Consider the following 25,020-nt stretch of genomic DNA (forward strand, 5'->3'; position numbering starts at 1 on the left):
CTAGCCATCATAAACCGCTCCTGCAGTCATACTGTTTCTGCCATCACATGGCCAAATGTCTGACCATTGTCTATGTGTATAGCATCCCTCACTCTCCACCTCGCCATACCGTGCACATCTCCAGCCCCTTTACCTTCTGTATCACCCCACTATTCGTAGTATGTAAGCTCGTTGGAGCAGGACCCTCACCCCTATTGTTTCCATCAACTGATTACTATGTAACCGTGGTTCTGTAATTTTTTGTACTTTTGTCTTTCTGTATTCCCCCTGTCTATGTAAGTGCTGCGGAATATGTTGGCGCTATACAAATAAAGATTATTATTATTATTTACATGGACGAAAAAAATATGCAAGATTTGTGTATTGTGAGATGTACAAAGCTCACACAAAAATACAACATATTATTTTCAATGGCTGTATTTACATGGACGATTTATATATCATCACCCTGCCGCGAGATCGAAAAATCGTAGCAGGACTTATTTTTTTCTGCTAACAAAATGTACACTTAAGATACTCCACAATAGTTATATCCACAATAGTTGTCTCCTTAAATGGTTTGACCAATTCACCCTATTTGTCCCAAATGTGCTGCCACTTATTAATAATAATCTATATCTAATGCAGGTTCAGCAATGAGGTTGATCAGTAAGCGCAGACTCCTCCGTCCGTGAGTTTTCATTATTCAATAAATCACTCCTATTAATGTTGGAAACTGTATTAGAGGTTCTGTGTACAGACCGTGTGGGATAATGTGTGACTATCAAATTATCACATGTCAACACTTTCTTGTTCAAATGTCTCTGCCTGGCTACATTTCCTCTAAAGCTAGTGTATTTTGGGGTCATGTGATGTAATTCAATGGACAGCATGCAGCCCCTTTATAGCCTATGAGGCTATACAAATGGATGTTTTTTTCACATAAAGTGATGATTAGCATGAAAAAACTCATGGCATGTGCTATTCCTGTTCATGTCACGGATGAGAAATAGGGCATGCCAATACATGTAAATGTGCTGTGTCTGCGTATATTGGTCAGCATATGGACAGCATCTGCAGTCCAATGCGAGTTGCTCCCAAGTCCCTCAGGAGCAACTCTCAGTTGCGGCTAAAATACACCTAACCTTAAGACATATTATTTCATCCACTGGAATGTTTTTGATCACATAGGGTGGATAATAAGGATGAGCGAGTATGTGCTAAGGCACTACTCGTTCGAGTAATGTGCCTTAGACGAGTATCTCCCTGCTCGTCCTTAAAGATTCGGGGGCCGCCACCGGGCGGGGAGCTGCGGGGGAGAGCGGGGAGGAACGGAGCGGAGATCTCCCTCTCTCCCGCCCGCTCTCCCCTGCTCCCCGCCGCGACTCACCTGTCAGCCACGGCGGTCCCCGAATCTTTATGGACGAGCAGGAAGATACTCGGCTAAGGCACATTACTCGAACGAGTAGTGCCTTAGCGAGTATACTCGCTCATCCTTAGTGGATAACAAGACCTAACATTTACTATTGGCTTCTTATACAGGAAATCTTGGATACCTATCATTTGACCAACAAGGAAATGCTCAAAAAAAATCTATTTTGCTGCAATGGAAATATACAGGGGAATCAGAAATCTTTTCTTCTGCTGGCTGGCCCCCTCCCCTTTCTTTTCTCCTTTGCATGCAATGACTGAAAAGTGACAGCTGTAAATTCAGTATTCCCGACCCCACTTCAAAAAGCTGTAGCTCCAGTTCTATAAGTGCTACTGACATGCTGAAGCTTTTAAAGGACACCAAAATAGCCTACTGACATAACTACAAATTCCTAAGTGTCGAAGATTATGCAGCATATGTATTCAAATAGTAAAAAAAAAACAACAACGGCAATGCAATGCAGTATAGACAGATACAGCTTTACAACATGACACAATATCCAACTATATCTTTCTTTCCACTCTGCATGTTGTAATGCACATGTTGCCTGGTGCCTGGGTGACTAGGAGCTGAAGATGACGGTCCATCCATGCACTTACGTTTTCAACTAAGAAACCAATATCCACTAAAAGGGGCTGTAAGGAGAGTGGGGTGTATTTTAGGTAATGGATGGTACACAGAATTTACTGGATGCTCCATAAACAAATATTGGGCAACTTCAAAGTGATGCACCCTCATCAATGAAAGATTTTGAATAACACTGTTGGGTGTGCCATGTGTGACTTATTTGCCTTGCTATATGGAACACTGTAAATAGGCATAAACATCAGAAAGGTGGTGGGATCGCAATCACCATGAATCTTCAGCCATTACATGAATAGGGATTCCATGTTCCCCATACCCTTTTAATTATATGTCCAATAAAATGGTTGAAGATAGTCTATCTGTAACATATGTACAGTATTATGGACCACTAAGAAAAAATATACATATAATGCAATAGTGATTGGATGAGTGACCAAACGATTAATCTGTTAATCTAAGTAATTTCCCCCAGAATTGTAATATTTCATTGAAAATATACAGAGAAATTGGGTCTTACCTACAAGTTAGTAGCGTTTCATGATTTAAGTATTCGTTTAGTATCTTGGCTATAGCAGTCAGGCTGTTGCTCATTCTGTACATGTCTCTGCCTTGAATACCTAGAATTTCATTAAATATGTTTGTAATGTTCCTAATTTCCATCAGGAGTATGTGATGAAAGGAATGCTCCATGTTATTCAACTGATTCACCAAATACGTCAAACATGTCTTGGCCATCATCTGCAAGTGAAAAGCAGCCATAAATATATAATAATAACTACTATTATATTAGTAAACATGGAATAATACATTGTTTTATCATTTCTACTCATTTTGATGTTATATAAATTTTATTCTTCCCCATTTATACAAAAAGCTACATTCTGAATTCCACTGGTTTCTTGTGACGAGTGCAGTGCATTATGGGAGGACAAATGACAGCTAGGCAGTTATGGCAAATATCAAACATCCCGGTAGAGCTTAATGGCTGTCTGTTTCGAAAGGCAAACAGTAATATTCTATCTATCTATCTACAAGCATCATGGGAATCAGAAGAGTTTTGAGACCGCCATTTATATAGAAGTGTACAGGAATCGATTATAAAGAGGATTGCACTGCCGGACCGGTTCCCGGATAAGTATATGTTGTAACAATGGCAGACTCCAGCAACAAAGGTAAAATTAACCCTTTGCAATCCAATTTTGGATTCAGGGTTTTCTAGGGGGCTTTCTCTTTCTGCCATTATACAATGGCACCGTCTGCTGGCTAGAGCCAGTACTGCAGTATGAGACATGCTGGAGAGGCCCCTAACAACAGAGCAGCCAGTAATATACAGTAAGAATACCCTGCCGGATGTCTTCAGACATAGGAGCTGCACAGCCTTCAGTCAGAATGTCTTCAGATGTCAGACAGTGGATTGGAAAGGGTTAAAACATCATGCTTTATTAGTAAACAGATTTATAAACTGGTGGTATGCAGACCATGAAAACACCAAGTTGACGTGTTTCTGACTCAGTTCAAGTCCCTAATTAATGGATTTGGGAATGCATCGACCTGGTGTTTTTATGTTTTATGGTCTACATATCATGACTTCCTAAATCTGATTACTATAACGTATGAAGATTTAATTTTACCTTTTGCGTTGGACTTTCATTGTTACGGCAGAAGAGTTTTGACCCTGAAGTTCTACTTACACAACTAATGTACAGTACAACACTTGTAAACCTGCCATTTCATTGGGACACTATTCCATAGTGCTTCTATTTAACTGAGGGCTGTTTTATGACTCAACTGAAAACTGATGGCTGCTGTGTTATTTAGTTACTACTTTCAAGGACTATTATTCATGCCAGCGATGTGCACTGTTATTTACTGGAGAAATAATGGAAGCCCACAAATCAGAAGGAGTATATTTAACCTCCAAAACAAATATTTAAGAACTCTATGCCGAGGAAAGAATAGCTGTAAGCTGTAGCCAACAAGACAGAAGGAACTAATATTGTCATGCTTGTTACATGCTGAGGACGGAGTCAGACAACTGTGTTTTTTCCCCCTTATGCGATTATGTGATAATCACGGCTGCATAACAGGACAAAACCAAACCAGTGATATCAATGGATTTCAGTGGTTCCATTTTCACTTATGGGATTCTTGACCGTTAATTGTACGGGTAAAAAAAAATAGGTCCTGCCCTTTCTGTCATGCACGTAGTGAATGCTACACGCAGGAAACCTCGTCGGCACCTATCTTCCGATGGTTATTTTCAAACTCCTTCATTTTGGTGTGGAGTTTGAAAAGCTGGTGAAAAAGAAATTCCTCTTGTTGAGGAGCAACTATGCTCTGTGCCGTTGAGCGCCCTTGCACCTACGCTCGTCTGAATCTGCCCTTAACGTCCGTTTATACCAAACAATTATCACTTGACTGAGTGAATTACGTCACAATTAGCTCTCGTGCAGCCTGTTTATGCATCGTTCAAACGAGAAATGGTTCAGTCGTTCACATTTGCTGTATAAGTTAATGAGAATGGCCGAACAATTGGGATTTAAACTGTATGATAAGTTTACGAGCCAAGAAAAAGTGAAGGATTTTATTGCTTGGTCGTTGGCTGCACTTAGACTAGATGAGTAGTGTTTACTTTCGCACGTTTGAACCATTTTTTGAACGATAATTGTTCCGTCACGCAGCGGGACCCGACCCGAGCCTCTGCAGGGATCGGCGCGGCACTCACCTGCTATCGCGGCTCCGGCTCTGTGATGTGCTGGCTGCCGTCCAGCCGGCACATGCGCAGAGCGGAACCGGCGGCTGGGGTGTCACTGGTAGAAATAAGAATTTGAAGACCTTTAAAGAAATCCACCCCAAATGTATATTTCATTATTCTGAAATTTAAAACCAGCTGTGACTTACCAGTAAGGTCCGGCTCACACGAGTGTAAGTATACCGTGTATTACATGAGCAATGCACACACAAGTGATACGCAGTAATTTGCAGGCAATTAAATACAATGCCTTACTCTGTTTCGCTCACATTGCGTGTATACATTGCGTAATACACAAATGCAAAAAAGAACGCAGCATGTTCTATTTTGCCACGTTCTATGCATGAGAGAACCAATTGTTCTTTAAGGGTGGGCAATCAACGCCAACCATACACATTTACATATGTGCTGTTGCAAAGTGACAGTGTGGAAAATTTAAACAAAAGAAAACAGGAAGACTGCACATGACGGTTTTAGTGAGATACACCATCACGCTCAGTGCAATATCGCTGCCATATGCGGAAATAGGCCAGCTCACCGCCAACCCCACAGTGGTAGAACTCTACACATACAGTCAAGTAGGCCTGACTTTACTCTGAAACCTCCATTGTGTGGGTCCATTATAGGAGCTTTGAGTTATCATTATATGCACTTGCTACAATATGACATGCATGTTAATGATGTTACAGACATATCCTAGCACCCAGACACTGTTGATTTGGATGGTGGAATAATAGTGTGTCAAACTCCAAACAAAAATATCTGGCTGATTTTGATTTGATTTTGTGTTTCTTCATGTTTAATACGTTAAAGAGTTACTCCAGTGATTTTGTTTTCACTCAGCTAGTGTTACCTTACTTAGTTATTTCTTTCTGTCTGAAAAACTTTCTTCAGTTTAATCATGTGATGTCATGGTGAACCCCATGGGAATTACTCGCCTTTCTGTTCTCACAAAGGGTCACCAGATTACTAGGACTTCATGTATGATGAAATTACATGAACTGTACCACACAGGCTGTTCATAGGGAGGGGGCTCCCATCACAGTTACTGGTGATGATTAGAGGTTTCTGTCACACAGTTATAATGAAGTAAATACCAGTTCAACCGGCATGACTATATATTTATGGGATTTAGCTTTTTGAGGTAAATGTAAAGGGTTAAAGAGGATTACATTGTTCTCCCAGCAGTGATGCTGTGCTGATACATAATGGGATTGATACCTTAAAATAGTAAAAGTAAAAGCAAAAGCATGGACAAATCTCAACATTAAGATGGTGCCTGACAAGCATCAAACAGGAGGCTGCACTTGCATGAAAATGACTGCAATATACATAGGAGACATCCAAAGTTTGACAGGCCATCAGGTGAGGGGGCAGGGATGGAAAAATGTGTTTTCACGACAGTGCTTTGTTAACATTTTTTACTTGAATGTGGATTCTCAGCATTAAATGTGGCTCACAAAGTATAAAAAATTGGGAAACTCTTTCTAGATAATGATTTATGGCAAAGTGTAGCTCTAGTCAAAGTTTTCCTAGCCTGGACAGATCTTCTACCTAAACTTAATAACTCAATGTCCCTTTACTGTGAGTGTTGGAAGGGAATTAACTATTCTGAACTAATTCCTTGCAGATCCCATGCAGATCATATAGGACTCTAAGGAGACTGAGGCCCAGCCCCGTTTGGCCCTATTATGTTTCCCAATGGGTGGTGAGAACCTGAACATGATTCCTCTCTCCACAAAAGACGTCAGCATTAGAGTTATGGAAATAGGGTAGGAGGGAGCCGAAACCAAGCACCAGGCCTAGGATAAAGGAGTATTGAGATGTTATGAACTACAATCTCAAACAGGATTTCAATCTCAGCCGTGAGGCCCTCATTCTTCGTAAAAAATATATGTATCTAAAGTATAGCGAATTTATTATTATAAGCTGGCGCTATACAAATAAAGATCATTACTATATCATTATAATTGGATACATAGGGTCTTCGTTTACAAAGCAGAATTTACGTTGCTTTAGCCAACTTTCAAGATCCTGCGCAACAGCTAAGGTGAAGTAGTGAAGAGATTGTGCAATAGCTGGATTTCTTTGAAAAGAAACATCCCACAGTTTTCCATCCTTTATCAGCGCTGAACAAGTCACAGGCTTCAATGCGCTTATTCACAGCTTATCACAGCCGTCTGGTCCTAGCCTCCGCACTAGCTTGTACATGCAGTCATACACTCTGTTCTTGGACACTGACCAGTACTCATGCTTGCTATGGCAGTGAATCAATACACTCTATGTTTATGTAGTATGGATGAAGGGAGCCAGATCAAGAGTCAGAATACTTTTATAGAGTGCATGGGTATATTTAATCCAGTTTCTAAAGAGAAGCTGTAATTACATCAATATTATGCCAAATTCTAACAAGCTTTTTTAGTCCTAAGTATTGTAGAGTGCTAAAATCTGAACTGACAAGCTGCATGTTTTTGGATAGTTTTACTACATAAAGTCTGATAACTCTGGCCACACAGAGGCCATTCCTGGTCCTCCTGGAAGTCAATTACAGACTGTCTCAAACGGAAAATTTCCACTTGATTTCCTGGACTGAGAAACAGTATTGTATAACTTTATCCAACCCAGAGTTGCAGTATGGCTTTTCTTCAACCAGGCAACCCCACTCAGGTTCCTCAGGGATCCAAATCTCTCTGGTTTGTCTCACGGTGGCTCAGATCTACTTGCACCGAAAACGTTTTTCCACTGCTCAGTGATTCCGTTTTTTAATTCTTTTGCCCACTGGAATCCTGCCTTTTTGTCTCTGTTGTCTCTGACAAAAAAGTCATTTGAATTGCTTGTCTACTGTTATAGAATATCTGTGCGACGGAGTGATAAATTCTAAATTTGGACATGTTAGTTGGAGCACCAGCATTGTATTCAGCTGTAATTTGTTTGACAATGCTTACTGTTCGTTAGAACAATTCTAGTCATCCTCCTCTAACACCTTTTGTTGACGAGTTGATTATGCCCATAGGATCCCCTTACTCTGGATGTTTTTCCTCAATCACACCATTCATGGTATATTCTCAATACTGTTGCACAAGACAATCCCACAAGGTTGGCAGTTTTAGAAATACTGATCCCGGCAGAGGCGTAACTTGAAGCTCCTGGGCCCCAATGCAAAACTTGTAACAGGGCCCCAACTATAATGTTTTATTCATAGTACTGGCCTCCCTGTATAGAGAAGAGAGGCCTTATGGGCTCCTGGCCCTGGGCGCAACTGCATCCCCTATAGTTACACCAGTGGGCCCCGACTAGTCTAGCACCAGGCCTTCTTCAAACACATTCTGATCACTTGAATTTCCCATTCTATTGTGGATTCATGTGGAAACTGATTCACTGAAAATTTGCCCACTTGATTTTAAGAAAGATCATTCAGCCTAGTATGTTTTTTCAAACAGCTTTCCAAAGAGATTTGACGTTAATCAATATACTGTGGCATACATATATAAGGATATGCTTTAAATAAGCAAATTCAGTTATCAAGAACATTTTACAGAGGGTTTAGCAGATAATCTATAATGATAGAAATTATAGATAAATGTATAATGATAGAAAACCACACCTTTCTTTCATTGAGTTTTACTTGCACAGAAACAGTCAAGGACGCATCAAAGATAACTAAAGCATAAATCAAAAGTGTAAAACTAGTAGCCTGTCTAACATACCAGTAAACTTAGGTGTCACTTATTATGTTCAAATTAACATAGCTGTGTGAGTCAGTTGGGAAAGTGTTCGGTGCCTGGAGGCCTAGATCAGGAAGTTCTTAAATATCAACTCATCACTTGAGAACAGGAGTCTGATACGATACGACCACATTTAGCACAGGTCAATACTTCCGCTTCTCATGCTGCCAAAAGCCGTGTGTTTACAGTATTCTCAACCAGGAGAAAGCAGCTGAATAAACAGCAGACATTGTCAATTGCATTTCCAATATGCTATTGTGCTGATGGGAATGTCATCACTATTTATTAGTGTCCCTCTCAATGCATTCATTAACAAGGGTGATAGATAACAAGCATCAGTTTGCAGACCTTGATATTCTAGTCTGCTGACAACATTAAGCCAGTAGAGTATATTGTTACTCTCTGGATCGAATACAAAGTAATTACTTTGAGAGATGACATAAGTTTCATTTTCCAAGTCAGTTTAGATTTCAGTGATACTTGTTAAAGAACTTGCACTACTTTAAAGGGAACCTGTCACCTTCCTACAGCACCATACACTAAGTTATCGTGCTCTTAGGATAGGTGACAGGGAGCCGGGTGAGGCATTTTTTATACTCACCTGCTCCCTTGTTTCTGGGGTGTCCGCTGCTGAAGCTCCACACAGAACATCCAATTCTTTTCACAGTGCTGTGTGCCCGCAATCTCATAGACTTGTATGAGAGAGCATGCACATGGCACTGTGAAAAGAGGTAAAAACACTCACAGGTACGAACAGTCACCTACACATTTCACCAAAAAAACTAAGCCTTAATCATAGCATATAGCCTGTACAAGGAGCACGTAATTTAAAGGCAACAGGATATGACATAATAAAAGCATGACCACTCCTACTAATAAATAAATAATCAGGAAATGAAAAACATGAAAAACAATACAAAACCATTAGTATATAAACATAAGATCAGATAAAAGGTTACACGTAATGATTATCGCTCAAAATTCGTTCAAATGATGGCTTTTGAGTGATAATTGTTGGTGTAAACGCTGCCATCTTCCACTATTCAGCTGAGCGATGATTTTTAGGTGAGCATAAGATCCATGGTTCAGCCGGAGAGAGATAGCAGGGACCGCATGCTGTGTTCTCCACGGGAGCAGTTGATTACATTATATTCAGCTGACAGCCCGCAGCAGCCCAGGCGCAGACAATGCAGCTGAGTGCAAAGTCCAGACTACATGCATGGGTTTGCAAACAGCTGCTGGAGGCTCATTTACATGCAAATGAAGCTGATAAAGTGCTAATGGGAATAAGTGCCCATTAGTACTTTATGCAAAATGATCGCTAGAACTGTCAATTTTTTAATCATTTGAAAGATTGGATTTGCGTGTAAATGAGCCTTAAGACAATGTGGGAATCTGGTTTTTAATCGTATAATCCTATAAACCTCTCTTGAAAGCAATTTTTTAAAACTAATCTCCAACTCTTGCTGATTGTAACACAGCCATGATAAAGAAAAAAGTGTATTTCTATGTCAAATCTAAGTGTCTGTGTGCACGGCTCCGGCCAAGGTACATTTAAATGAAAAGATTTAAAAAAAAGATAAATAAAAAACAAATATATATTATGTACATACACAAATATATATATATATATATATATACAAATTATACAAATATATCTCTTCCTTCATAACCTTCAGCCTTGACTTTAATTTCTAGCAGTAGAGACATTTTTCCTATCTGTATGCTGTCCGTATTTGCAACTAACTGCATGTGGTCAGCACACAGACCCATTATAGTCAGTGGGACTATACAGACACATGTATTTTTATATGGACTGTAAAACAAAATTCAGTATGTACCATTCTGGACTGACTTCTCGGATGACAGCCATCCATTTATGTCAATGGGTGCACAAAAGAAATAACACTCAACATTGGACAGCAAAAGTAACAGAGAAGTCCTGAATCGTATAAGACCCGTTATATCACTGGAGGACAAGATGACCGGACTCAGACTCACGTATTTTGGCCATGTAATGCGAGCAGAGTTGCTAGAAAAATCTATAATGCTTGGACAGATCTGTGGCAAAAGAAGACCTGGAGCCAAAGAACACGATGGCTGATACTGTCAGAGCAGATACTGGCATGGATATCACACAACTGAAAGAAGCAGTGCAAAACTGAAAAACATGGAGGGAGCTCGCCTTTAGGGTCACCGAGGGCCTTAAATGACTAAACGTGAACAACACACTCAACAGTGATATGAGCGCTAATTGACAATGCATATCGATCAACACTGGTTCACTGCCATTCACGCACAGCAGTAGATCTGCAGTATGGGGACAATCAACTGTTAAGCCAATTGCTGAATATAAATATGCTAAATGGGAGCGCAATATTTTCTTCTCTAGGTCTCTTGCAAAGCATTATGTAGACCATTTTTTAAAAACGCGTTCTGCAGTGAGTGTTGTTAATACTTTGCCTTTTAAAGGAATTTTAATAACAATGAGCCCCGCGTATTACTATGTGTCGTTTGACAAAGGGAGAGAAGGAAACTGACAAAAGACTGACTATTACATAAACTAAATAGCTTTCGGGTGTTTTTTCCTTCTCAGTTTTGATTTATATTACATCATTGTGTCACATATTCCCTGCTATGTCTTTATTGGTTTTCATTATCCTATATTTATTTTACTTCTTAAGTGCTGCCATTTAAAGAGGTTTTATGTTTTGGACAAGCTCTACTTTTTAAAAGGGTCCCTTGATTATAAGCTGATCACAAAGTGTCCCCCTGCTAGTACCCTCCAGTGATCAATTATACTATGTGGGGAAATCTAGCAGTAAACTATTGAGTTTCTCTGAAGCACCATCATAGGAATAAATTCAGCATTGCACATTGCCTATTGAAACTAATGGGTTGGTCATGTAATGTAGGACAGGTAGAGATGAGCGAGCATACTCGATAAGGCAAACTACTCGAGCGAGTAGTGCCTTATTCGAGTACCTGCCTGCTCGTCTCTAAAGATTCAGGTGCCGGCGGGGGGCGGGGAGCGGTGGGGGAGAGCGGGGAGGAACGGAGGGGAGATCTCTCTCTCCCTCTCTTCCCCTGCTCCACCCTGCTCACCACCGCAACTCACCTGTCACCCGCGCCGGCAGCCAAATCTTTAGAGATGAGCGGGCAGGTACTCGAATAAGGAACTACTTGCTCGAGTAGTTTGCCTTATCGAGTATACTTGCTCATCTCTAAGGACAGGGCAAGTCGACCAGATTGAGAGACACTCTTTGTAACTGCTCTCTACTGGTCAAGAGATGAAAATACAGAACAAAGGACTTTAATTAATTTAGAATCCTCTATTAAGGTATATGGTTTTTTTTTGCCAACTGAAACTCTTCATCAGCAATTGCCATGCCTTTGAATTTGCTAATATTCTGAAAAGTGTTTGTCTGATTGCCTATAAATTTTTTGGCAACTTCAGTTTGAGCAGACCTACTTGTCTGAGACTAATGTAGTATAAAAATAATGGTCCAACATACAGTACTGTGCAAAAGTTTTAGGCAGGTGTGGGAAAAATGCTGCAAAGTAAGAATTTCTTTCAAAAACAGAAGGCGTCTGATTGACTTGAAATGCATTCTGCAGCAGAACAACGACATCAAATATGCAACAATTATCTTCAAGAACAAGTAGTGATGATATGGCCCCCACAGAGCCCTGATGTCAATATGATCGAGTCTGTCTGGGATTACATGAAGAGACAAAAGGATTTGAGCAAGCCCACATCCACAGGAGATCTGTGATTAGTTCTCCAAGATGACTGGAACAACATCCCTGCAGACTTCCTTCAAAACCCATGTGCAAGTGTATCTAGAAGAATTGATAGTGTTATGCAGCTTAAAATTCTGAACGGCCGCTATGTTAAGTGAATGGAGAGGGGCGGGGGAGTGCGAGGAGAGAAATCTCCTGCAGCTGCCCCACTGTGAAGCAACAATATCTGCTCCTGTACAAAAGCATGTGAGCAGGTACTTGCGTTGACGAGTGCATTGTTTGCCCGACATCCGTCCCATCTAAGTGGGCCTTAACCTTCACTCCCTTATCAGTGACTTCTAAAAGATGTTTGTATTTCTGTGCTAGGATGCAGTAACTCAGGGACTAGAGAAGAGCGAGCATACTCGCTAAGGACAGTTACTCGATCGAGCATTGTCCTTAGCGAGTACCTGCCCGCTCGGAAGAAAAGGTTCGGCTGCCAGCGCGGATGATAATAATAATAAATAATAATAATCTTTATTTGTATAGCGCCAACTTATTCCGCAGCGCTTTGATAGGTGAGTTGCGGCCATAAGCAGGGGAGATCTCCACTTCGTTCCTCCTCGCTCTCCCCCGCCGCTCCCCGCCCGCCGCCGGCAGCCGAATCTTTGCTCCCGAGCGGGCAGGTACTCGCTAAGGGCAATGCTCGATCAAGTAATTGCCCTTAGTGAGTATGCTCGCTCATCTCTATCAGGGACCATAAACCCTTCACTCCCTTGCCAGTGACTATTCTTTTAAGTGCAAATTATTCACATCCATGTCTGTGCCTTGTCATAAGTATGTGTGTATATATATGCATGCCTCTTCAGATCCATTTCATTATGCCTTGATTGATGAAGAACTGAGAGTAAAAGTCCAAAAGCTTGCTATAACATCATGTATTTTTGTTAGCCAATACAAGGTATCATATCTACAAGGTTACTTGCTTTCTCTCACAATCACATTTTGCTCTACTGGCCAACACCGTACCAATTTTTTTTTCATTAGAAAGTTTGACATGGGAAGCATTTGATTACAACTTGGTATCTTCATATGAAATCTTTCCCTCAAACTAAATTTGAACTCTTTTATTTTGCAACCTTTGACCTTGTTATTCATGGTAACGAAATGAACATCCTGTTGCTGAAATACTTATGAGAAATGTATGGTGACTGACTAACAATTAGGTCAAAGGAAAATTTGTATCTACTAACCCTGCTTTTAACTTTGCACTTTTAAAACAGTGAACTCTCAGTGGTTACATACCTCATCCACACGTCCCACGGCCCCATAAATCTTCGCTATCTGTCCAATAAGACATGGGAAATGTTCACCAATTCCTTTTAATGCAGAAAGAGATCCAGCCAGGGTCAGTGGCTCATATGACGAAATGTCTAGTAGTATGTTCACGACAATATCACTGTAACTTGGATCAGATAGATATTCTGTAAGGACAGGCACAGTTGCTGAAAGCACCTGAAAGGAAAACAAAGTAATAACAATCATCAGAATGAGAAAACCTACCTGTAGATAAGGAAGGGTGGGATTTCCTAGGCAGTGATATGAAATTCAGAATTTTATAATATATCGTATTTCTCTCCGAGAGTGGCGGTCGTCTGTTGCCCCCGGGCTCAGCCTACTAGTCCCCTGATCACTTTGCTGCCTGACTTCTTAATTTCTTATCTTGTGAAATACCTACTCTCATTATGCATTACTTTAACAGCCCCACTGACAACCCAATTATCCTCATCTGCCTCTCGTTTTTTATCCTTATTCCTCAACCCAATTTTTAGACTTTCACAACTTACTAATTCTTCTCTAGATAAAAAAAGACATTCATTTGCTAATGGGTTTCTTCTTGCTCTGCTCAATTTTTAACTTCACTAAGGATCTTTTAACACTGGCAAATAATTTGTCCATGTGAACGACCACTGACCAACAATGAGCTCTATTGGGGACCAACAATGCTCTATGGGGACAACCAATCATTAACACAGTTGTTTGTTGCCCTACAGATGTCATTGATTGGCTACATATTTCTCCTGTTGCATGGGGAGATATGCAACCAACCAGCGAACATCTTTATGCTCACCTAAACAACACAATGAGCCAATGAACGAGCATCTGCCTGTTTGTCAGTTTGTCACTGTCCTTTTCCATGGCCCGATTGTTGGGCAAATGAGCATTCATAGAAATGTTCAGACTCAATTTACCACGTAAAAGGCCCTTAACTCTCCTCTCAAATCTCTAAGCACAACCTTCAGTCCTTTTACTATCAAATCTTACTATCACAGACCTCAGCGCTGACTTGCCCACTTATTCAAAGTTAACCACTATCACCACTATAGTGATCTATCACCCTATAATTAAAACAACAGTTGCATGAAAGGGTTCTGTAGACCTTGTTGCGCTTTGATGGTAGCAGATAATAAATTCCATTGAATATCTGTTGCCTTCTTGATAATATAAGGCAACATTTGGGGTACTGCAACTCTCTCTTTTATTTCTTATCCTACTGTTGCGTAAGGGGCGAATGTATTCTAGTTGACAGTGCACAAAATATTTATAAAGCTCTGTCTAATTGACCCTATAATGAAACACTCTGTTTTTTCACAATTATTCATAAGTTGCGAAGTCCGGTTAAGAGTGGTAGTTGCTTAATTTCATTCATATGTCTTCTTGTGTGTTTTTTCAGCCTGTATATCTTTTAGCTAATATTTAGTAAAAGTTATGTTTCAGGAATCTAATCAGTGAAGGAGTTTTGGATTAGATTTGATTCCTCTGCCCAAGTGATTTCTACTAATTTTAATGGGTTCGTTCACATAAGCGTATGTTGTGCACACATTTCATTAATTCAAAAAATATGCAACATGCCCTATTTTCCTGTGCATTTGCGCAACAAAATAGCACACATTGAACACATTAACTAAATTGCCCATTGCAATCAATGAGAGTATTCTTGCGTGTTTTATTACAAGTGCGCATGTCAAAAATACAGTAAAACACACACAGGAGTGTGCAAAAATGCAACACCCATCGTGCAAATACTCAGCGCAAATGTGTGCATAAATGCGCTTCGGCTGGTGTGGCATAGGTCTACATCTGTCAGTAAAAGTTTATTGCAGTCAGATGTTCCCTAGGTTAATTACTTCATGCTTACTGCTATATTTACCTGTAGAGGACTTTATATCTTTGGCTGTGGATAGAACTGGCTTCTTCTATTTCATCACAAAGTGCATCATGCAGAGTCTCAGTAAGTTAGTTTGTGCCATGCGGTGTGCCAATAAGATGTATGTCAGTATATTAGTGTGCAGGTAAGTTGGTGTGTGTCATCTGTCATGCAATGAGTCAGTAAAGTGTTTGTCAGTAAGTTATGTGTTTAGTCAGTGTGTGGGTCGTACAATGTGTTAGCAAATCAATGCTTGTGTCATGCCTGTATGGCAGTAACTGTGGATGTTTGTGTGTGTCAGTCAGTCGGATTGTATGTCAGACCCCCTAAGCACCGCAGCTCCTGACTTTTTAGAAATTGAGGATGGAGGGATAGATTTTCCCTTCCTGGAGCATATCTGGTATGTGTGACCATGGAGGACTGCCAGTATTTGGCTGAAAATGGTGTAGCATGATCTCAGAGGAGTTTCCTAGATTGTTGGGTCCTGACAGTAATGAGAGATCTTCTTGGAGCATGCACAGCTCAGACACTACATATAGAAGAGTCTGATCTAGCACCTGTCTGACTACTAGAGCATCTCTCAACTGCCCCAGCCTTCCTATTTCATTATGGCCAGGTGCACACTAGTCATAAGTTATGCCCGAGAGACTTGCGTGCAACTTATACCAGACAAATGCATGGAAATGTGATTTTCTGCATCTGAATTATTTTGCCCATTGACAGGGCAAATTCTGCGCTTAGATCTGCACGAAAAACCGTGTCAAAAAGAAAAGGATTTCAGAGGCATAATTTATGTGGAATTTTTCTATGCTGACAAAAGTATTGGACCCACCACCAATCCTGTGCTGTCAGGCTAAGACGATAGGGCATTAGGTATAACAGAGAGAATCACACAGGCATATCCCAGTACAGAACACATCAGAATGCCACAAGGTGTAGAGTTGACAGACTTCCAACCGATTATGATGGTAAGATGTCACCTAAGCAACCAATCAGTAAGAGACATTACAGCACTTTTGGACCTTCCAAAGTCCACTGTTGGCAATGTTATTAAGAAATAACATCAGTAACCCAAAGCTAATAATACTACAGATGGGGAGATGCTTTTCCCACGGTACCAGCAGCTAAATGAGACTGTTCCTATGTCAAAAGGTGTATCACATGGTTCAGTGCTGGTTACATGATGTCACACTGGACTCATGCTTAGAAATGTTTGGTGCTGTGACAAGATGTTTCTGTACACTGAGAAGGGTCATTTGAACTCATATTGAATAGTTCAGCTATTTGTATGAGTATTATTTCTTCCTACCTGAACAAAAGGGAGAGTAGGCACAGCCCCAATTTATCTAAAAAAGTTTACCGGGGCAGAGGGGTCTCAAATTGCTTAACAGACCTTCACAGAAAAAAATACCCTAAAAATTAACCTTGTGGTACCCCACTTGATACATTCTTCCACTTGGATGTGCAGCCATTTATGACCACCCATTGAGTACGATCACTCAGCCAGTTGTGAATCCACCTAACAGTTGCCTTGTCAATCCCATATTTGGCCATTTTTTTCAATAAGTATAGTGTGAGATACTTTGTCATATGCTTTACTAAAGTCAAGATATACTATATCACCCTGATCAACCCAGTCGGTGATTCTGTCATAAAAGGAAATTACATTCGTCTGACATGACTTGTTTGTTACAAACGCATGCTGGCTCTGGTTAATTACTCCAGTCTGATCCCAGTACCCGGTATAGTTGCACCGGCATGTAATTAATCACAGGTGCAGCTGTGCACACAGCTGCATTGTTCTGCTCATGGCTGATGGCAAATTACAATCTTGTCTGCTGCCTCCCATGGAGATAACAGAATGAGGTCTATTGAGAGATACTTTATTTGTCACTAGCTGAAAGATGGATTTTAAGTTCACCTTAAAATCATCGTTCAAATGAAAAGTGCACGATGCCCACCTTTACATGTGACGATTATCGTTCATTTTCATTCGTTTGAACGAATTTTGAGTATAATTATTACGTGTAAATGGACCTTAGGACAGTCCTGCAATGATTGCGTCAGCGCTAGACTGTGCTTTCGAATAGCTCCATGCATGTATTGTAGCAGAAGGAGGCTACTTTGAGTATACTTTCTGTACTTCAGTCATAGCAGTGGTCCCATGGGAGATGTGGAAAGTGGATTTCTGCTTCTTACATGCTACTCTTCAACTATGCAATTGGGTTTTACTCTCTCTCTCTTACAGGAGTCACAACAGAAAATTAAATCTCCAGTTAGGACTCCATGTCCTGCCATATGGCTTTTGTGCTATGTGCATAAGTACAGCCAGCCGTACTGCTCTACATGTAGAAAATGGATTTCTATGGACTATAAAGCTGAGCACTGATGTGATTATAATGACAATTGTCTATGGAATATGTTGTGGAAGCTATCTTGATACATAAAATATTCATGAAGGAAGAACAGTTGTGAACACATGTATTATAAAAGGCTAACAAGGGAGGAGAAAGATGCTACCAGGACACCTCTGGCAGTGGCATGTCTGTCAGGAGCAAAAGGATTTGGCAGTTAGAGTCCAATCCTTCCCTTCTTCAACATCTGTCCTCTGGAGAGAGTCGGGAAACTAATATACACATCAGATAACTGTTTGGTCTTGCCAAAGTCAGTGGGTTCAACCAATGCACAGCTCTACCGGTCTAAGTATATATGAGATGGAGAAGTCTACTTCAAAAACTGGTTTTGCTAGAAATGTTATACTAAGATTAACCTTGTGTGTGGATTTTAGCATGCTTACCTAAGTATGTTATTGTGACATGCCAGTTATTAAAAGAAGATGGCGAAGGACAGATGTATGGCTTTTATTTCCCAAACTACATTTTAATGAACGCATTACATGAAATACGGACAGAAGGCAATGTATAATAGTTAATACCTTTGGTTGCTTAGTCTTTGCTATTGCTTGTAGCAACCTTAGCATATGATGCTGCTCTCCTTCCTCTAAATGGGGCATCTGTGAAACTAGGTCTCTCAGGAATTGATGTATCGGCAGAGGTTGCATCTCGTAAACTGATGGAAGTACTCGGAGGAGCATGCTATTACCTGTGAAGTATAACAAGACATTAGTAAATGTAGTTCTGAATTATAACTTATATCTATGCTATGCATTTGTACTTAGACATTAGAACTTATTAAAACAGTATAGAAAATTAATTTGTCAAGGAGTCTGCAGAATTCTAATGTTTTTTCAGGAAGCAGAAAATTCCTTGCGTATTACTGTGTGTATTGTTGATTCCATGGTTTTATAAATAAGCTACAACAACCATCCATGGTAGTTCCAATTCATAGCTGTAGATTTACAGTACATAATAATAAAAATGCAACAGGTAGAAAGAGAACAACTGTATATTATTAGGGATTCTACTTTCAAAGTGTAAAATATACAAAAAAAACTGTTATGTTACAGAAGATGGAGAGCAAACTGTACATCTTCATTAGGATTGCTGCTGAAGACCACAAGAGATAACAAGCATTAGACATATTTGATTCCAAACATCATGGAATTTAATAGTATGAAAGGTATAAAGGTATTGAGATACTTCCAACAAAAACATTTATTGGTTGACTATAAGATAGGTCATCAATAGTAGATCGGCAGGGGTTTGACACCAACTCTACCTGTAAAGGGGGACTGTTCAATATGTATGTGCCACTTTAAGGGCAGTGTTGAACTTTGGGGAGGTGCGGGGCCTGGCCCGTTTCCATGTTTCTGGTCCCCGGGTGTGGCAAAGTGTTGCAGACAGGGCAGAGAATGACATGCAGCTAAGCAGTTCCGCAGAGGTAGCGGAAGAGTAGTCCTCTAGACAGCCAAGTATGGCCCTATGGACATAAAGACATTCTGGCTTTTGCTGCATTCTGCCTCTTCCTCTGGTTCCATCCAACACGCAGAAAGGTTAATGACCACCAAGAGTTTTCGGTAAACACATTTGTTATATTCAACCTCGTTTCTGAGGATTGTTATGGACTATGTTTTGAACAGACTACACCATGGCAGTTACAACGACTATAAAGCAGAGACTTGGACTTTTGCTATAGACCCAGTTCCTGATTTGCTTCGACTGGTCTGGCCCTAATACAGTGCAAGCTGAGTCCCATTTACTTGAGTACATTTTCTATATGGATATCATTAACAGGTAAAATAGTATTACGAATTAAGTTAAAATGGATTTACAATATAGATCTAAAAATAATAATAAATAGTTATGAAAAAGCGAAAAATCCATTGGTTTTCAAGAGGATTTTGAAATATGAAAGTGTTAGGCCAGATGCTAATGGCTGTATGCTTGATACACCTGAGAAACTCAGGCTCAACTTGCATCGGAAAGCACAGGGACACCTATCAGTCTGCTGTCCGATCTCCAAGGAACCTGTACAGTATATGTTCTAAAAAGACAATAGCATATGCACTGATTCTCTTCAGTCTATGTGAAAAACTCAGTGTCGGAATAGCCTCACAATTAAATATGTGGCCATGTGCTGTCAATGGTATATACGGAAAGCAGAAGGCCCGAATATATGGCCATATGAATGGGCCCTTGGGAAGTAAGATTTTAAAAATTATGTGACCACATTATAGCAATTGCAGTAAATCAGTAAGTCAACATTTCTGTCTTAGAAGTCAATCCACCCAACTGTGCTTGTAGTAATCCGAATGTACTGACAGAGACTTCACACAGACGAAGGTTGATGGGTTTCATTTGTGTCTGTTACGTGTGACGCATCCTTGAACGAGGTAAATAATGTGCTAATGGTCATAATATTATATAACAACCTTAAACTAAATCCCCATTTAACAGGCCGTGTAATTTGTAATAGTAATCACTCCTCCCGTCATATAAACATCTCGGATTGTACAGGTCTGGCACAGAATGTTAGCTCTCATTATGTCAGCTTAGCATCGATGAAAGAAAACTTACACAAAAGGAACATTTTACCAATTCTACAATGTCAGACTTAAATCATCAATGTCCTGAACTCGGACGTGATGTCCGATGGGGAAGCAAACATGTTCCACTGTATTCTCCATAAATGTTTGTTTACATAAAGAAAACAAATAAATGATTGAGCTTTCTGAATGTGTCCTTCATAGTGGAAAAATCCTTTTCCCAAGTTTTCACATTTTGACTTCTCCAACATATGGATGCCATCTGTGCTTACATACAGACTGTGAAAGCTTAGCACAATTATGCAATGAGTGATGATGGTGGGACTTTGTTTGTGGTTGAAACTGAGCCTAACAATTTCTTATCTATTTATCTCCAAGATGGCAAAAGAGGAAATCGCACTTTTAATCTTGTCAAGACTAAAATGTTCTGTTGAATGGGCCATCTGCCGTACATTTGTATGAAATATTAGAAGCAAAGGTTGTAGAAGGGAAATGACAAAGCATAGATAAGCAATTATAGCAATAAATGCAGCAGAGTAGATAGGTCTATGTTATGATTGCATACTCCCTTGTGTATAGAGAGGAAAATAAGTACAGTTGTGAGAACAAGTAAGTGAACCCTTTGAAATTGCCTGGATTTCTACATTGTTTATTAACATAGACAAGCAAAGTCAAAAACTACTAAGCTACTAACAAACAAACTCATGTATTTATTAAGCACATTGTGTAAACATCCGGATTTTGATGAGAAAGTCGCCCCCTCATTCAAGGAGGGGGAATCCGCAGCGCAAATCCGCAGCTATAATTGACATGCTGCTGTTCCAAAATCTTACAAAAAAAGCCTTACAAGTTGATTTTGATTTTATGTCGATTTGTTCAATAGCACGTGGACAAGATTTTGAAAATCTCATCCACTTTACTGCTATTGTAAATGCCACACATATTCTGTATTGGGAATCAGGATGGAAAATCCATGGCAAATGTGTCCCATGTGAAAATGGCCTAATTTTACATGTACCATCAATCTGAAAAGCACCAAATACCAAATGTAAGCACATAATACAGAATAAATGTGACATAACATTAATTCCAAGCAGCATTGTAAGGACAGACATTGTGGAACCACTGTGTGAACCTGCCAGTTAGGTAAAGATCCAATCCAGCATGGCTGACAGCCAACTCCAGCATGGGAGGTAAGATACCAGATGAACAGCCCCGTATATGGATGAAAACTAGAGAAGCTATCTTGCCCTGAACTGATAACCAGGAGAGGGAGACCCTTGCCTATAAGCGGAGCATTCATCCCGATAAGGATGACCCCACGGTCTTTCTCTAGGTGCTGACTTACTCTGGTGGGCCGGAACACCTGTAGGAGAAAGATAGAACAACACCGCGGAGTACAGAAACAAGGGAGGAACAAGCTGACAAGGATAAATAGAGAGACGAAAAACGGGAATAACAGACCACAGAGTACACGAGCGAAGAACACAGAAGATAAGCAGACTGCAAGGTAGCAAGGTAACTGCTGAAGCAGCAGCTGGACATGAAGTGATAGGAACAAACTCTCAACAACACTGCAGCAAGGTCTGAAAGGCCCAGCGCAGCTATATAGGGCGGTGATTGGAAAAGGTGCATCAGTTGAACAGGAGGCCTCAAGCTATTAACCCTAGGAGTGCTGGAAGAGAGTGAATATAAGCTCAGGGAACAGGTAGAATGGGACGACACCCATGTTTGCCAGACACAGAAGCAGAAGATTGTGTCTGAACAGTGCACCTAACAAGCATCATACCAAATTTTATGATGAACAATTTGAAATTGCGAAATTCCTGGCTGCCCCACGTTTTCACGTGAATAACTGTAATAACTAATTACCAGGACACTAATATATTAATATAAATGCTGGCCACATATAAATGAATGAAGTCAAGAGAGCTTCAGAAGTTTTCTGTAGAACTGGTCACATATGGTTCAACATCTCAGGCCGATGACATAATTAAATTTTTTCATGTATGTGGGAAATCAAGCAATTACAATGAACAGAAGAGCTTGATATTATGCAAGCAGATTTCTCAATATCCTGGAAAACGTCTTACAAGCATACCGCCTTCTAACAAAAAGCCCAACAGACAGCAGCACTGCAGGCTCAATAAGGAGCCTCGGAACAACAGATCTGTTCTACTTGAATCTCAGACTAGCAGATGCAGTAGAACAGTGCAGCAAAGCTTGCCATACACATTAGATATCTGCCGGCCAAATGTTCACCTAAGCGTGCATGATTATGTCTAAACGGAGACAGAATAAACAGCTGCTAATCATGTCTGACAATTACTTATCTACTGGGGAAAAAAAGGATCAGGAATGTTAAAGTTCCTTCTCTCGCTCCACAGCATTCTGTTGCACTGCCCCTATTATATTGTTGGTGAGTCCCACAGAAATTGTCAGGTTTGATTGACTTTAATGTGTATGAGCAACTTAAGTCCCAGCCTCCACCTATGTAGAGCTCAGCTATCTCTTCCTTATATTACTATTTGGTGATTTATATTGTCCATGTAGAATTGGATTGAATCTGAGCCCTGGTTAATATGGATCCAGACTGCTCATTATCTGTAATTGTTACATGAGGTTATGTGGAATCATAATCATCAATGATAATACACAGAAGACCTATTACTTCCCATTTCTGTCCAGAATATTCCTTTTGCAAAGTTTTACTGTTCTTGTCTTCTTCTTTTGCTCCATAATCAACTAGTGTCATATAAAACTAGCTGAAGAGCAAATAGTACTGAGAGAAAATCTCTCGGTCATGTTAGTGCGTGTGTAACTATTACTCATTATTATCAGATAAAACATTACCTTACATCATCTTTCTGTATGTACACAAGTCTGAAAATCAATGGAGTGGAAAAACCTAAATGACAGAGATGTAACTGGGAAAACAACTCAGTTTGCCCTACAACAAGGTGTGCCATGTTCCACGAGTTAGGAGTTCCATTTTAATTCATGTCAGGTCAAATTAATGACAAATATCATTGAAGCTTTTTACCTTGCAGATGATTGCAATTAAAAACGTGAGGTCTGGGATTATATTAGTGAAAGAAACTGGGGAAAGTGTCTACAAAACTTCTGCTTGTGGTTTCATGTTGAAGTATTATTATTAGAGATGAGCGAACGTACTCGTCCGAGCTTGATATTCGTGCGAATATTAGGGTGTTCGGGATGCTCGTTACTCTTAACGAGTACCACGCGGTGTTCCGGTTACTTTCAGTTTCCTCTCTGAGACGTTAGCGCGCTTTTCTGGCCAATTGAAAGACAGGGAAGGCATTACAACTTCCCCCTGTGACGTTCAAGCCCTATACCACCCCCCTGCTGTGAGTGGCTGGGGTGATCAGATGTCACCCGAGTATAAAAGTCGGCCCCTCCCGCGGCTCGGCTCAGATGCCGTGTGAGTTAGTGAGGGAAAGTGCTGTTCTATTGGAGTTGCTGTAGGGAGAGTGTTTGTAGTGAGTGTAGGCTTCAAGAACCCCAACGGTCCTTCTTAGGGCCACATCTACGTGTGTGCAGGCTGCTTCAGTTAGCAGTGGAAATTTTTATTTTTTTTCCTCAAAATCGGCAGTGCAGAGCATTGCACCCGGTATTAGGGACAGAAGTGGTGCATAGGCAGGGAGAGTGTTAGGAGTGAGTGTAGCCTTCAAGAACCTCAACAGTCCTTTCTAGGGCCAAATTTAAGCGTGTGCAGTACTGTGCTGGCTGCTGTTAGCAGTGTTGCATTTTTTTTTTTTTCAAAAAATCGTCTGTGCAGAGCATTGCACCCTCCATTGATACTACAGGGACAGAATTGTGTAGGCAGTGCCACAACACAGTTATTGTTCATTGAATATCCGCAGTGGGGCCCTCCCTTTGCAAAAAAGCAGGGAAAAAATTATATTTGGCCTGCCTGTGTCAGTCCTAAGGTCTCCGTGTACGTGTGTGCTGCGTGGAGAACGTACAAAAATCAAACGCAACCAGCTACGGTTTACTGCAGGCTTGCGCCATTGTCTTTCCTGACTGGCAAATACCTGCTCTGCCAGAGTTAATAACTCTGCTACACTAAAGTTGTGTGACACTTTTTCAGGGCCACACCACAGTTATTAATTAAACGTATTGTTCATTGAATATCCGCAGTGGGGCCCTCCCTTTGCAAAAAAGCAGGGAAAAAATTATATTTGGCCTGCAGGCTTGCGCCAATTTATTTCCTGCCTGGGAAATCAAATCACTGGTAATACAGCATGCTGAGGGGTAGGGGTAGGCCTAGAGGACGTGGACGCGGCCGAGGACGCGGAGGGCCAAGTGAGGGTGTGGGCACAGGCCGAGCTCCTGATCCAGGTGTGTCGCAGCCGACTGCTGCGCGATTAGGAGAGAGGCACGTTTCTGGCGTCCCCACATTCATCGCCCAATTAATGGGTCCACGCGGGAGACCTTTATTAGAAAATGAGCAGTGTGAGCAGGTCCTGTCCTGGATGGCAGAAAGTGCTTCGAGCAAGCTATCATCCACCCACAGTTCTGCGCCGTCCAGTGCTGCAAATCCGAATCCTCTGTCTGCTGCTCCTCCTTCCTCCCAGCCTCCTCACTCCACTACAATGACACATGCTCAGGAGCGGGAACACTCCCAGGAACTTTTCTCGGGCCCCTGCT

At 40.7% G+C, this 25,020-nt stretch overlaps 1 protein-coding gene across 1 annotated transcript in view; it reads right to left on the minus strand.

Annotated features, from left to right (window-relative positions):
• Window positions 1-25,020, minus strand: part of VEPH1 (ventricular zone expressed PH domain containing 1) — a 252,596-nt gene that overhangs the window by 159,584 nt on the left and 67,992 nt on the right. The window contains exons 5-7 of the mRNA XM_066600287.1: window positions 18,340-18,506; window positions 13,502-13,711; window positions 2,514-2,734 (exon numbers count right to left, since the gene is read on the minus strand). Coding sequence (XP_066456384.1) covers window positions 2,514-2,734; window positions 13,502-13,711; window positions 18,340-18,506 — 598 coding nt within the window. The remainder of the gene's footprint in view (window positions 1-2,513; window positions 2,735-13,501; window positions 13,712-18,339; window positions 18,507-25,020) is intronic.

The sequence above is a fragment of the Eleutherodactylus coqui genome, chromosome 1, assembly GCF_035609145.1.
Source record: "Eleutherodactylus coqui strain aEleCoq1 chromosome 1, aEleCoq1.hap1, whole genome shotgun sequence".
Taxonomy (NCBI): domain Eukaryota; kingdom Metazoa; phylum Chordata; class Amphibia; order Anura; family Eleutherodactylidae; genus Eleutherodactylus; species Eleutherodactylus coqui.